This window comes from Oryctolagus cuniculus, chromosome 4 (genome assembly GCF_964237555.1).
Source record: "Oryctolagus cuniculus chromosome 4, mOryCun1.1, whole genome shotgun sequence".
Lineage (NCBI taxonomy): Eukaryota > Metazoa > Chordata > Mammalia > Lagomorpha > Leporidae > Oryctolagus > Oryctolagus cuniculus.
In genome coordinates, this window is record NC_091435.1 from 84,823,758 (window position 1) to 84,837,274 (window position 13,517).

General features: G+C 57.7%; 1 protein-coding gene across 7 annotated transcripts in view; it reads left to right on the forward strand.

The window, feature by feature from the left end:
* Nucleotides 1-13,517, forward strand: part of TMEM44 (transmembrane protein 44) — a 40,509-nt gene that overhangs the window by 5,308 nt on the left and 21,684 nt on the right. For 6 of the 7 annotated variants that reach the window (XR_011387987.1, XR_011387988.1, XR_011387989.1 and 3 more), the window contains exons 4-8: nucleotides 557-723; nucleotides 901-987; nucleotides 4,876-5,046; nucleotides 6,791-6,937; nucleotides 8,763-8,867. Coding sequence is in view for 3 of the 7 variants with exons in the window: in XM_070072344.1 (XP_069928445.1) it covers nucleotides 557-723; nucleotides 901-987; nucleotides 4,876-5,046; nucleotides 6,791-6,937; nucleotides 8,763-8,867 (677 nt within the window). In the remaining 4 variants the exon portion in view is untranslated. Of the gene's footprint in view, nucleotides 1-556; nucleotides 724-900; nucleotides 988-4,875; nucleotides 5,047-6,790; nucleotides 6,938-8,762; nucleotides 8,868-9,037; nucleotides 9,221-13,517 lie in introns of those variants that run through there. The other variant, XM_070072343.1, reaches the window with a different exon arrangement.

Sequence of the window (13,517 nt, forward strand, 5' to 3'; positions counted from 1 at the left end):
CAAGGACCAGAAGTGACAGAGGTGGGATGAGCAGCTCTGAGTCCATGGGGCAGGAGTGGCCTTGGACTTCATCCCCACGGAGGGAATGCCCACCTCACCCCTCAGCTTCCTAGTGCTGCCAGGAGAGAGGTTGTTAGACCTGCTCAGGGGAGGCTAAATGTCAAGGAAACGTCCAAAGATGCTGCTGTGGCTGCTCACCCTGCTCCGAGTTCAGGTGCTTGGGCGCACACACATCTGCTCACTGATGCATTCGCCAGGCTCCTGGGGCTGGCAGAAGCTGCTAGGGCAGGAGCCTGCCTAGGGGCTAGGCTAGGTAAGGTTCTGCCGTGTGCCAGGTCTGTGTGGTGAAAGACAAGGTCACCCCTGCCTGGGGCAGGAGAAGTGCCAGGTACAGGGCTGGGAGGGGTGGGTGGTGACCAGCGTCCCCCTACCCCGCTCCGGGGCCTTGAAGGGGCGGAGCTGAGCAGCCAGGGAGGCCTCCCGCCTGAGTGACCACTTCTCCCCTAGGAGAGTCCTGGGTTCCAGGAGCCATGTGGGATTCTGTTGTCTCTTGCAGGTGGGAACACCCGAGAGAAGAAGAGGAGGCGGCGCCTCAGGGCCAGCGTCTTTGCCCTGGCCCTGCCCTTGAACCTGGGCCCAGGCTGGGCTCTGTGGGCTGCTGTCCCCAAGGCCTCCGCCCTGGTGCGGGGGCCGCAGCGGAGGCTGCTGGGAAGCCTGCTGCAGGTGAGGCTGAGTGGCTGTGGGCAAGACTCAGGGCCGTGCAGGTCCCTTCCGCCGTGGTTTCTCCAAATGCCCCAGGTGGGAGGAAGGGGCTTGGGGCAGGCAGGCTTGACCGTTGTTGGGGGAAAGCCAGGGAACAGTCTCCGCAGAAAACTGAGAGTGGATCCCTCTTTCTCACAGGACGACGCTGAAATCCTCGGCTACCTGCTGGGTGTCGTCGCTGCCCTTGGCTCCTGGGCTACCCAGATCCCCCAACTCTCCAGAATTGTAAGGCTGGGGCAGGGCTGGGAGCGTGGGTCACGGGGCAGGTCTTAGGGCATCTGGGAGCATCCTGGAAGCCCCAGGTCATGGGGCGGGGTGTGTGTGCACCCCACGCACACCCTTAGGCTTCTCTGAGGAGCCCCCAGGTATGGCAGCTGCCAGGGTCTGTGTGCAGAGTGGCAGCTGGCCCCAGGGAGTCCTGGGCCACGTGGGGAGCCCGCTGCCTGCATCCCCGCTCCTTGGAGCAAATGGCAAGCAGGCAGGGCATGAAGACTCTGGGGTGCACGCAGGTGAGAGGGTGGCCCCCGCCAGTGCTGGGCTTCCGTGTGGCTCAGGCAAAGCATTTCGGTGCTTTAGAAAGTCTAAGCGGCGTCAGCTGTTGCCAGACAGGGAGACGAGGCTCCTGCGCTGTCCGTGATGCGGGGTGGAGCGTGTTTACCCTGCTGGGCCAGGGTGGCTAGCAGCTGTCGCGCCAGCTCCCCGGGGTGGGGGTGGGGGGGTTCAGGAGGTGGAGGCCAGGGAAAGGCAGCCGACAGGAAGCCCGAGCACTGGCGAGATGCTGTGTGGACGTGTGAAATCAGCTCTGCAGGCACTTCTGAGACAGCTGCTCCTGTCTCTCTGATGGGAACCGTGGCCACATGTCCCACCATGAATGTTGCAGCCCAGCATTTATTTTTGAAAGACAAAGTGAGAGAGAGAGAGGAAGAGACAGAGAGAGTGATCTTCCATCTGCTCGTTCACTCCCCCGGGGCTGGACCAGACAGGAGCCAGGAGCCAGGAATTCTACCTGAGTCTCTCACGTGGGTGACAGGGGCCCAAGTACTTCAGTCAGCTCCTGCTGCTTCCCAGCGGCATTAGCAGAGAGCTGGACTGGAATCAGAGCAGCCGAGACTCAAACCGGCGATCTCATGTGGGATGCTGGTGTCACGAGCAGAGGCTTAACCCCGCGTCACAGGGCCCACCCCATGCCCGCCATTTAGTCTACAGACTCTGTAACCCCAGAGCCTCATGATTTAGCGGTGGTTCCTTGGGAAGAGGACTGGGGATGGCGGGTGACCAGTGACCTGAGGCTTCAGCCTGCGCTCTGACCGCCGGAAGCCTTGCTGGCCTGTGTTTGCAGCAGGTTCCTATCATCAGACTTAGAAGGGCAACGGGGAGCCCTGGGCTCGGCTCAGCAGCCCCTGGGGGTGACTCTCCAGGTAGCCTAGGGGCTGGGAGCTAGTGCGGTCCCCTCACCACTGGGCAAGTATTCGATTCCTTGGACTGCAATAGCAAAGTCCCACAGACCTTGAACCTCAGAACTGCATTGTCTCAGGAGCAGGCGTTGTAGCCCAGCGGGTTAAACCAGCACTTGTGACACCAGCATCCCATAGCTAAGCTCCAGTTTGAGTCCCGGCTGTTCCACTTCTGGTCCAGCTCCCTGCTAATGCACCTGCGAAAGCAGAAGATGGCCCAAGTGCTTGCACCCCTGCCATCCACTTGGGAGACCCAGATGGTGGAGCTCTGGGATCCTGGCTTTGAACTTGGAACAGCCCCAGCTGTTGCAGCCATTTCCAGCCAATGGAAGATCTCTCTCTGTGTCACTCCACCTTTCAAATGAATAAATCTTTTTTTTTTTTTTTTTTTTTTTTTTTAAGGAACTGTATTGTCCTAGAGCAGGAGGCCAGAAGTCCAAAGTGCAGGTGCAGGCAGTGCTGCTCCCTCTGATGTGTGGGGGAAGGGTCTGTCCAGCCTCCTTCCCGGCCTGCCTTGGGGCAGCACAGCTGCAGGCCTCAGATGGCGCTGCCTAGGTGCCTAGGTGCATGTATCCTCACAGCCTTCCCTCTCGACTCTCTGTGTGCCAGGATGTTGGAGTAGGGCCCACCTTCTGTCCTCATCCCAACCTGACTGTCCGCTAAGACTCTGTTTCCAAGTAAGACCGCACCCACAGGCTCTGGGGCTTAGAATGTCAACACCTTCTGGCAGGGTGGAGTATAACCCCCACCCCACCTGAAACATCCCCCGGCCAGCCCCCCGCCTGCCTTGTTTCCTGTAACCTGAAGGCAGCTCCTTTGGCGTCCCCCACCCCCCGTGGCTGCCTGGGTCTGCAGCAGGAGCTTGGTCTGGACAGCGGTGGCCCTGACTGCTCTGCTCCCCAGTGGAGCTCGGGGCTGCTCGTGCTGGGTGCCTGACTACTGAGTGACTTAATCTGGCCTGCAAGAAAGGAAGCCTGCGGGTACAGCGATCTCAGGGGCTGTTTAGGGGCAGAAAGAGCAGCCTGTACTCTGTGGTCTCAGAGGATAGAGCCGAGCCCAAGCCTGGGAGGAGGCTGGGAGTGGGGCACTTCCCACTGAGTAAAGAGGATGTCACAGTGGGACATGCGGCACAGTGCCTGGCATGCAGAGAGCAGTCAGTATTGTTCCTGCCTCAGAGGTAGCGAGCTCCCCATCACTACGGGCATTCAAGCCTGAGATTGCCTTGGAATTGTCTGAGCAGCCTCCGAGGCGCTGCCATGCCCAGGAGTCTCTGGTTCCATAAAGAAGAGCTCAGAGCTAGGGTTCGCTGATTAGGGAGAAGCCCAGCAGGGTTTAGCCATGGCCTTGGACCCTGGTTCCCAGAAGCTTCTCTAGTTTAGCGTCGGTGGGGGTGCCAAGGAGAGGAATGGCTGGCTGGGTGGCCTTGCTGACAAAGATCCTATTGCTCCAGGAGTGAGTCCTTGGAGGGCACGAGGGTGTGAAGGTCGTGCTGGTCCAGAAAGCCTCGTGGTGGCTGCTGCAGAGGCTGGGGCAGGCCCCGCCTCCAGCCCCTCCCCTGGTCTCACTACCAGCCTATCCTGCTGGGAGACAAGGCTCGCCTGTGCTACAGGAGGACCAGCCCCTGTCTCATGTGGCCACATTCCAGTCCCATCCTTCAAGCAGTTAGTAAGCACCTACTGTATGTCTGGCGCTGCAGAGAAATAGTGCCACGTAGGCCCTACTGAATGTGGAAGCTGTACGTGGGAGGGGACGCGGAGGGCCCCCCAGGGTGGGCAGTGACTAGAGGGAAGCCAAGAGGCAGGAAGTCCGAGCCTAGCTCAGCAGGCCACCCCCTCACCCCGGCTGTCATGCTCCTCTGCAGATTCGGGGGGGTGGGGTGGGCCAGGGCACCCCGGGGGCCACCAGCCACGGCGTGGCTTCCTACCATGTGAGCATGGGTGCCGCCTCTAGCCTCCCGGCCAGGTGCTCACAACCAAACATCCGGCTGTGCTCTGTTAACCTCTCTGCAGTGGACGACAGCCAGATACAGGGAGGCCTGGGAACAAAGTCCTCCCAAACGCACAGGGAAAGGCCGCGGTCCCAAAGAGTCTTCCCAGTTAAAATAAAAACGTGCGGGAAAGTTGGCCAAAACATGCTTTTTCCCCTGAATTTTTTCCACTCCCATATGTAGCATGGTCATCTGATTAACAGACTCAATGATGTCCACTTAGATGAGAATGAGTTAATGCAAGTGCCCCTTACCCACCGGGGCACACGTGGCGTGCGTGTGTGTGTATGTGTATAAGCACACGAGTGGGGCACCGTGGTACCTGCCAAGGCTGCTTGCCTATCACAGCACCCCGGAACGGGTGTGCCGTCGTTTGCCCTCATCTGGGCTTCAGAATGCCCGGAGTGCATCTCACTCTCCTACCCTCCCCATTTGGCCGAGGTCAGCACTGGTGGTCCCGGGAGGTGGAGGTTGGGCCCCTCACGCCCCGCCCAGGGTCGGAGGCCGAGTGCAGAGATGCAGCAGCTGGAGCAAAAGCTGGCAGACTAAAGGGGGTGGCACCCCTGGGGACTGGCCCTGGGCAGAGGGCCTGCCTCCCCCACCCAGCCACACTGAGCCGCCGAGGGGCCTGGGTCTCATGGGTCTCAGGGTCCCGTGCTCCTCTCTGCACAGTGCCGGGGGAAGCCCTTTCCCTCCATCCACCTGTGGGCCCGGGCCCTGGCCAGCCTGGCGGGCCTCCTGTACGCCTCGGCCATCGTGGCCCATGACCGGCAGCCCGAGTACCTGCTGCGGGCCACGCCCTGGCTCCTGACCTCCCTCGGCCGAGCTGCGCTGGACGTTGCCGTATCCACCCCAGGCCCCGCAGGGCACCGCTGCAATGCCCAGACACTCTGCTGTGGTGGTGGTGGTGTGTGCGTGTGTCAGTGTGTGTGGTGTGCGCATGTGTGTATGTGTGGAGTGAGTGGTGTGTGTGTGTGCGTGGTGAGTAGTTTGTGAGTGTGTGGTATGTGTGTAGTGAAGTGTGAGTGTGGTATGTGAAAGTGTGTGTGTATGTGCTGTGTGAATGTGGTGAGTGTGATATATGAGTGAGTGGTGTGTGACTGTGAGATGTGTGGTGTGAGTGTGCAAGTGTGTGTGGTGTGTGAAAGTATATGAGTGTGTGCTACGTGTGTGGTGAGTGTGGATGTGTGGTGAGTGGTATGTGAATGTGTGGTGATGTGTGAGTGTGGTATTGTGTGGTGTGTGTATGTGTGTGTGTGGTGTATGAGTGTGTGGTATGTGAATGTGTATGTGGTGTGTGGATGTGAGTGTGTGGTGAGCGTTGTGTTGGGTGTGGTGTGTTATGGGGAGCAACTCGGACTAGACTAAGTTACTGGAATTAAGACTTATTCTATGCATCTGCTCTCCCACAATATGGCGCTGGGAGAGGAGTAAACAGCTTCTACACAGCTGCCTCTCACCAACTTGACAAGCTGCAGGAGCTGCTCCTGATTGGAGGAGAGCAGCGTACTCGGCGTGTGGGTAGCAGAGTTGGGATTGGTGGAAGAGGACTATAAAGGAGGAGAGAGACAACATGCACCAGGAACATCTAAGGGGAACATCTATCCGAAGGAACACCTGTGCAGCCCCCGAGAGAGCCGGCCGGCGGTGTGCCGCTCCCCCACGGAAGTGGGGAAAGTGGCAGGGGGAACCGCCCTTCCACGGAGGTGGAAGGGATGGTAGCCAACCCGGGAAGGACCAGCAGCAAACCCGGGAAGGGCCGAGCAGACAAAAGAACAGCGCAGGGTCCTGTGTCGTTCCTCCGCGAAGAGGGGGAGCGACAGTGTGTGACTGCCTGAGTGTGGTGTGTGTGTGGTGCTAGTGTGTGGTGTGTGAGTGCGTGTGTGTGGTGTGTGGTGAGCGTGGTGTTGGGTGTGGTGTGTGGCTGCATGAGTGTGGTGTGTGTGTGGTGTGGTGTGTGTGTGTGGTGCAAGTGTGTGGTGTGTGAATGCATGTGTGTGGTGTGGATGTGAGTGTGTGGTGAGCGTGGTGTTGGGTGTGGTGTGTAACTGCATGAGTGTGGTGTGTGTGTGTGTGTGTGTGTGTGAGCGTGTCCGTGTGAGAGGCGGGGAAGGGAGACCAGCCGAGACGTGGGGAACCGCCGTAGGCCCCCCTCTGCCCCCGCGCTGAAGGCTGAGGGCAGAATCCTGCACCGCCCGCCTCAGCTTCTGGTGCTGGTGGCCTGGCAGCGCAGTGTCCGTTCCGGCCTCTGCCCGCGGCTCCTCTCAGGACTCCGGCTGGGCCCCGCAGGAACGCACTGCGACGTACGTCGCCTTGATCCTATCAGCTGGGACTACTCGTGGCTGACGTCCCGTGGGGCTCCAGCTGGGCGGGAGCGCGGGGCCGCCAGCCAGGGCGCCCCTGTGCTGCTGCGGGGGGCTCGGTTTAACCAGGTCTTACCGAGTGCTGGTTAGGCACGGGCCCTGGTAGGGATGGGGACACAGAGAGCCAGGCCTGGCCGTGTCCTCGACACAGCAGCAGGCGTCTGTCCGGGGCGGGTGGGGCCGAAGGTGCTGCACCCGCTGGAACCTTAACCTCGGCGTCCCAGATCATTTTGCTGTCCTGCGCGATGAAGAGCAAGAGGAGGAGGGCTTTGGCCCTGGCTGCGGAAGCCACTGAGAGCGCCGACACCGAAGCCCTGCTGACCTGTGCCGACAAAGAGGAGGAGAGCCAGGAGGCGAGGACCGGGGACAAGGTCTCTGCTGGTGCCACCGCAGTGACGGCTGGCACGGGGGCGGGGCATGAGCCTTGAGGGCTGGGGCTTGGGAATTCTGGGAGGCCCTGTGCCCTTGGCCAGTTGATCACAGCAAAGCTACTGTTCAGTGTCCAAAGTCACTGTGGGCCTGAATGCACTAAGCCCCTGGGCTTTCCCAGCCACAAGAGCGTTTCAGTGGCTGGGGACCGGTCTGCAGGCGCCACCCCAGGAGCCCTCCTCTACCCTTCCTTCTGCTACAAAAAACAATTTTTTAAAGAGTGGTGTTTTTTTTATTACTTCATGAACAATATAGCTGCATAGATGAAATGGTCAAATTCTACTTTTGTTATTTTCTAACTGATATGCAAACCCATGCCCAATATCAGTGACTGTATTAATTTAAAAATAACATGATTTTCCACTAAGACCTCATTCAGAATGTGCGACTGTTTACATGTGCACTTTGCCCCCCACACTGGCGCCCCCCTCTCAGCGTTCCAGAGCCTATTGTGGGGCCGCGCTGCCAGGTGCAGCTCGCATGCACCTTGGGGTGCTGCCGCCTCGAGGTACAGCTCCAGCTGCGGGACCTGTCTGCTCTGTGCTCGCCGCACAGTGCTCCGTTGCTTTTGTTTTTTAGTTGATCTGGCTAAAAAGCTAACCATTTTTTAAAATATCATTTATTGAATGCTATTTATTAGGAAGGCAGGGAGAGGGAAAACTTCCATTCCCTGGTTCACCCCCCAAATGCTGCAATAGCTGAGGTGGGGCCAGGCTGAAGTCAGGAGCCAGGAACTCATCCAGGGCTCCCACACGGGTGGCAGGGACCCAAGCACTGGAGCCTTCACCTGCTGCCTCCCAGGGTGCAAATAGCAGGGAGCTGGAATTTGGCAGCAGAGCCGGCACTCAATGCAGACTGGGTGTCCCAAGTGGTGTCTTTTTTTTTAAATATTTATTTCTATAGCCGGCGCCGCGGCTCACTAGGCTAATCCTCCGCCTAGTGGCACCGGCACACCGGGTTCTAGTCCCGGTTGGGGCGCCGGATTCTGTCCCAGTTGCCCCTCTTCCAGGCCAGCCCTCTGCTGTGGCCAGGGAGTGCAGTGGAGGATGGCCCAGGTGCTTGGGCCCTGCACCCCATGGGAGACCAGGAAAAGCACCTGGCTCCTGGCTCCTGCCATCGGATCAGCGCGGTGCGCCGGCCGCAGCGCGCCGGCCGCGGCGGCCATTGGAGGGTGAACCAACGGCAAAGGAAGACCTTTCTCTCTGTCTCTCTCTCACTGTCCACTCTGCCTGTCAAAAAAAAAAATATTTATTTCTATTTATTTGAAAGGCAGAACTACACAGAGGCACAGAGAGAGAGAGGTCTTCCATCCGCTGGTTCACTCCCCAGATGACTGCAACAATCAGAGCTAAGCTGCTGAAGCCAGGAGCCAGGAGCTTCCTCTGGGTCTCCCACGTGGGTGCAGGGGCCCAAGTGCCTTCCTCTAGTGCCTTCCTAGGCCGCAGCAGAGAGCTGCATCGGAAACGCAGCCTCCAGGACTCGAACTGGTGTCCATATGGGATGCCGGCACTGCAGGCAGTGGCTTTATTGGTCCCCATCGTTTTATTTTTTAAGATGCCCAGCTCATTCCACTGTGCCACAGAGCTTGGGGACCACTGACTTCCTGTGACCTCACAGAGATACACAAGAAGCAGAAAGAGAGACCTGCTGTAAGAAAACAGGCAAAATACCCTGGGTTGTTTTGTTTTGTTTTAATAGAATAGGGCCTTGTTCTTAGAAAAATGCCTCCTGACTTTGCAAATTCTCCTTCCTGTCTCCACTTGAAAGAAGGCAGATTGGATGCCCCTCACCACCCTGTCGCATGGCAAGTCACTGAGGGAGATGGCGGCCATCAGTCACTACCTGGAGCTGACCATTGAGCCCGTGCAGCAGGTGAGTGGCCCGGGCCCCAGCCTGATGTGTGGAAGGGTGGGAAGCAGTCATGGAAGGCTCCTTGGAGGAAATGGGGAACCTTTTTTTTCGCCAAAGGGCCATCTGGCTGTCATTCGTAGGCCATATCAGGTGATCAGCTTACAGATTAGCCTGATTGACTGAATTTCCAGTCTCCCCTGCAGTTGCCCTGGCAGGGCCGGACCCAGTGACTGGAAAGGCCTTGTATGGCCCACGGCCCACGGTGGACGTTCCCCACAGCCCTGCTGATGGATGGGCAGGAGAAGGCGTGGAAGTCCTTAGCAAGGAGCTCTCCAAGGCTGCAGCAGAGGAGACGGGTGGCGGGGAGGAAATGTCTTTTTCTCTCTACCCGCTTGGGTTCAATGGCTGGGGCTTGTCAACCAACTGATAAAAGAGTAAAAAAAAAAAAAAAGGCAGCAGTTTTGCACGTGCTCATATATAGAAGTTCATGAAGAAAAACGTGGCCCAAGGAGGTGGCCGGCCAGTTACCTGCGGCTTATGCTGGGGGTCTTCCAAAGGCTCAGGTGGAAAACAAGTGTCGTGAAAAAAACACGTGGATTTCAAAAGCTTTGCACCAAGCTTCCCTGTTAATTCCCTGGGGTGGCAGCTTCGGAGGAATAAAGGAAGAGGGTTGGGGCGTCTGGGGAGGGAGGGGCTGGAGGCCAGGTGTGACAGCTGAGGGCCGCCTTGCTGCGTGGGTGAACCTTCCTTACCAACGCCAGGCTCCGCCATAGACTCAACTTTCCTGGCGGAAGGGGAACTTCACGCAGCTGGCCTTTGTGCCTGGGTTCCTCATCCTCGGATTCAGCCCAGCACAGCACCCATGCTGCACGCACGTGGACTCTGTCTCGTCCCTTGTCCCTAACATTACTGTGGAATAGAGCCTTTTCCTTGACCGGGGTGGCGTGGGTCGTCTAGAGGAAACCTGGAGGAAGCAGGAGGATGAGGTGAGCTCTGTGTAGATGCCTCTCCTGCTTCTGCTGGTTGTTGGCTCCAAATAATCACACAACAAAGGGATGTCTTTGGGCGGGAGTGGGGTGGGGCTGGTGGTGTGTAGTGCATGTCTGGCACCCTCAGGAGTGAGAGGAGGAGGAAGGGTAGCAAGGAGGCAGGGCTTGGGTCCCTCTATGGGATTCCATCACCCTGAGGGGGAGGGGAGTCTCGAGGCTGCAGCACTGGGGGCTTCACTGTGTGGCCTCGAGGAGAGGAGACCAGAGGCAGGGCTGCCAGAAAGTGACAGCTGGTGGTCCTGGGAGGAGGAGGGGCAACTTAACCAGGGTTGGAGAGGGCTGGGACGACGGTGCTGGAGGGGATGCAGGGGTGGGCCCCAGGAGACTGCAGGGCTGCCTGCGGGAGGGAGGGTGGGGGCAGGCGGCCGGAGGGTCACCCTGTCAGCCCACCGTTCCTCTAAGACTGTCCTTCTCAAGGTCACTTCCAGCCCCAGGGAGACACCGCTTGCTGTGGCTGCGGCCTCTGCTCTCCCAGTTTCTCTGCTGTCCTCGTGGGCTCTGCTTTCCCCTCGTTTCCACCAGACTTTGGCCCTGGGGGGCCCTGAGCCCCGGCCTGGGAGGGCTCCCATCCGAGTACTTTCCTGAGGCCCCCGAGTCCCCTGGCAGTCAGTCACCGATCTTGCCGCCCCCTTGGTGTGTGCCTGTGTCCTTTCCCTGGGCACAGCTCCAGCCTTGGCTGCCCACCTGCCCAGTCAGCGGCACCACCTGGCGTCTCGCACTTAGTGCGTCCGGCACAGAATTCTGGCGTGTGTGCCTTTCCGTCCTCCTCATCTCAGTGGGCGACTGACACCCCCCCATCCATGCACTGACTACGGAAGGCAGACATTCCTCTCCGCACCACACTCCCAGCCCACGCTACCCAATCTGCCAGTTTATAAAAGCCTCCTCTCTAGGAGGTCTGCTTCCCACTTGGGCACCTTCTGCAGGATCCTTACACATGCAAATGAAGGTTCCCCCTTCCTTTGTTTCAAACGCTGCTCCGCCTGCTCTTTCCTCTCCGAATGGAATCTGCTTACAGAGACTTCTGCAGATCCCCCCTCCCTGCGCGTGCTCTCTGCACCTGCTCCCGCCTTGCACCTGTCCTCACTGCTCCCTCCTGTAGCCGCTCAGGGCTTTCATCTCCCCCTCGGCTTGCAGTGCTCTTCCTCCTGATTCTCCCTGTTTGGTTCCTCTTTTTTTTTTTTTTTTTTAAGATTTAGTTAATTATTTATTTATTTGAAAGAGTTAGAGAGAGAGAGAGGTCCTCCATCCAATGGTTCACTCCCCAGTTGGCCTCAACGGCCGGAGCTGCACCGATCCAAAGCCAGGAGCCAGGAGCTTCTTCCTGGTCTCCCATACAGGTACAGGGGCCCAAGCACTTGGGCCATCTTCTGTTGCTTTCCCAGGCCATAGCAGAGAGCTGGATCGGAAGCCGAGCAGCCTGCAGTGCCAGCATCCCATATGGGTGCTGGGTTCTAGTCCCAGTTGCTCCTCTTCCAGGCCAGCTCTCTGCTGAGGCCCGGGAGAGCAGTGGAGGATGGCCCAAGTGCTTGGGCTCTGCACCTGCATGGGAGACCAGGAAGAAGCACCTGGCTCCTGGCTTCGGATCAGCGCAGCACCGGCTGTAGCGGCCATTTGGGGAGTGAACCAACAGAAGGAAGACCTTTCTGTCTCTCTCTCTCACTGCTCTCACTGTCTGTAACTCTACCTACCAAATAAATTAATTAATTAATTAAAAAAAAAAAGAAGTGGAGCAGCCGGGTCTCAAACCGGCGCCCATATGGGATGCCGGCACTTCAGGCCAGGGCATTAACCCGCTGTGCCACAGCACTGGCCCCACGGCTCTATCCTTCCTATCTTGCAAGCCTCAGTGTAAATGTCACAGTCTCCATTTTCTGCTGCTACAACAAAACACCTGAGACCAAGTAATTTATAAAGAGTGGTGTTTTATTTGGCTTGTGGTTCTGGAAAGCAAGAAGTTCAAGGGCATGGTGCACCGGGGCGGAGGGCAGCACACGAGGAGGCAGAGCTGGCCCAGCCCCTCTCCCTCTCCTTATAAAGCCACTAACGCCATTGGGGGATTAAGTTTCCAGTGCATGGCGTTTGGGGGGATACAGTGAAACCATGGCAATCGCCTTCTCCAGAGGCCTTCCCCAACCCTCTGCTTGGAAGCAGCCTCCAGCCTCTGTGCTGTTAACTCCAATACCTTTCTAGATTCTCTGCAAAGCACTTAGCACTCATGCTGCGCTGTTGTCTGTCTCCTGCTGGGATGTACATTTTGTCTCCTGTTCGCCCCCGGTCCTGGGCTCTCAGTCTAGGTAGGCTTTGCAGGTATCCTCGTCTGCCCAGAGGATCAGCCTGGTGCCCAGACCAGCTCTCGTGCCTTGGGTACTGGGTGCAGCCACCCCTGTGGGTGATGTCGGTGATGTCAGAGGGATTTGGAGCGTGCTTTTTCAACTCAGAGCCCAGCTCAGCCACTCTGCTGTGGGCGGCAGTGTGGGAAGGTACGGGGCCAGTGTTAGCACGGGGAACTCTGGCAGCATCTCGCCAAAGCTCTGCACTGGAAAGCTTTAGATCAAGAGACTTCCGAGAAGAAATACCTGCAGACGTTGTAACCACGTTGACCACCCCCCATCTGTCCAGAGTGCATTGCTGCTGACAGCGTGGTCCTCCTCCACCCTCCCACCGGAGCCACATGCCTGTGGAGTGTCCCCTTGGCCTCTTCCTTCTGTGTTCAGTAGGGGGAGCCCCAAGACAGCTCCCAGCAGGGATCCCCAGCCCTGCTGTGTGCTGGGCAGGAAGCTACCTCCTCTGCACCTGTTTGTTGAGAGCTGACCACTGGCCAGGTTCTGAGTATGCAACAGCAGCCAACACTTCCACGTGCTTATTGCAGTCTGGCATTCTGGGCTGAGAGCTTTGCCTAGATTAACTCTTGAGTCAACTCACAGCCACCCTGGGAGGTGTGATCCTCATGTTCCAGGTAAAAAATGACTGGAGCACAGAGAGGTTAAGCAACTTGCTCAAGGTCACACAGCCTGCCAGTGGCAGAGCCAGGATTCAGACCTGTCTGCCCGAGTCACACCCCTGACCACCCAGCTCTGCAGCCTCCTCCTTAGCATGATGGCTGGCACCAAGGGAGCATCTGATAAAGGCTTGGTTTGAGTATGACTAATTCACATCATCATAACCCTATGACTGTTTCTATTGTTATTAACAATTGACAATTTTATGGTGAGTTCCAGTTGAGGTACAGAGATGTTGAATAACCTGCCCATGATCCTATAGTTTAAAAATCTCAGAAACAGGTCTCAAGCTAAGTCTGATTCCAGAGCCTGAGCTGTTATAAAGGGAACAGACTCTGCGTTGCCGTCGTATGCCTGCTAAGGGAGCAGCTTTTCGCTGTTGAACAAGGAGGTCTCGGTGGGCAAGGTCGTGGTCAAACAGTGCCCTTGGAGGCCCTGTGCACTGGTGAACACAGTCACTTCCAAAACTTCAAAGGAAAGTGAAATCAAAAGATAGGTGTATTTTGGCACCAAAAAAAGTTTGAAATCCGTGCAGTTCTTTTCCTTGCAAAGTTCATGGAGAGTGAGTATTATGAAAAACTTCTGCGTGGACTTGAAGTGCCCTCAGACATGTTGACTGG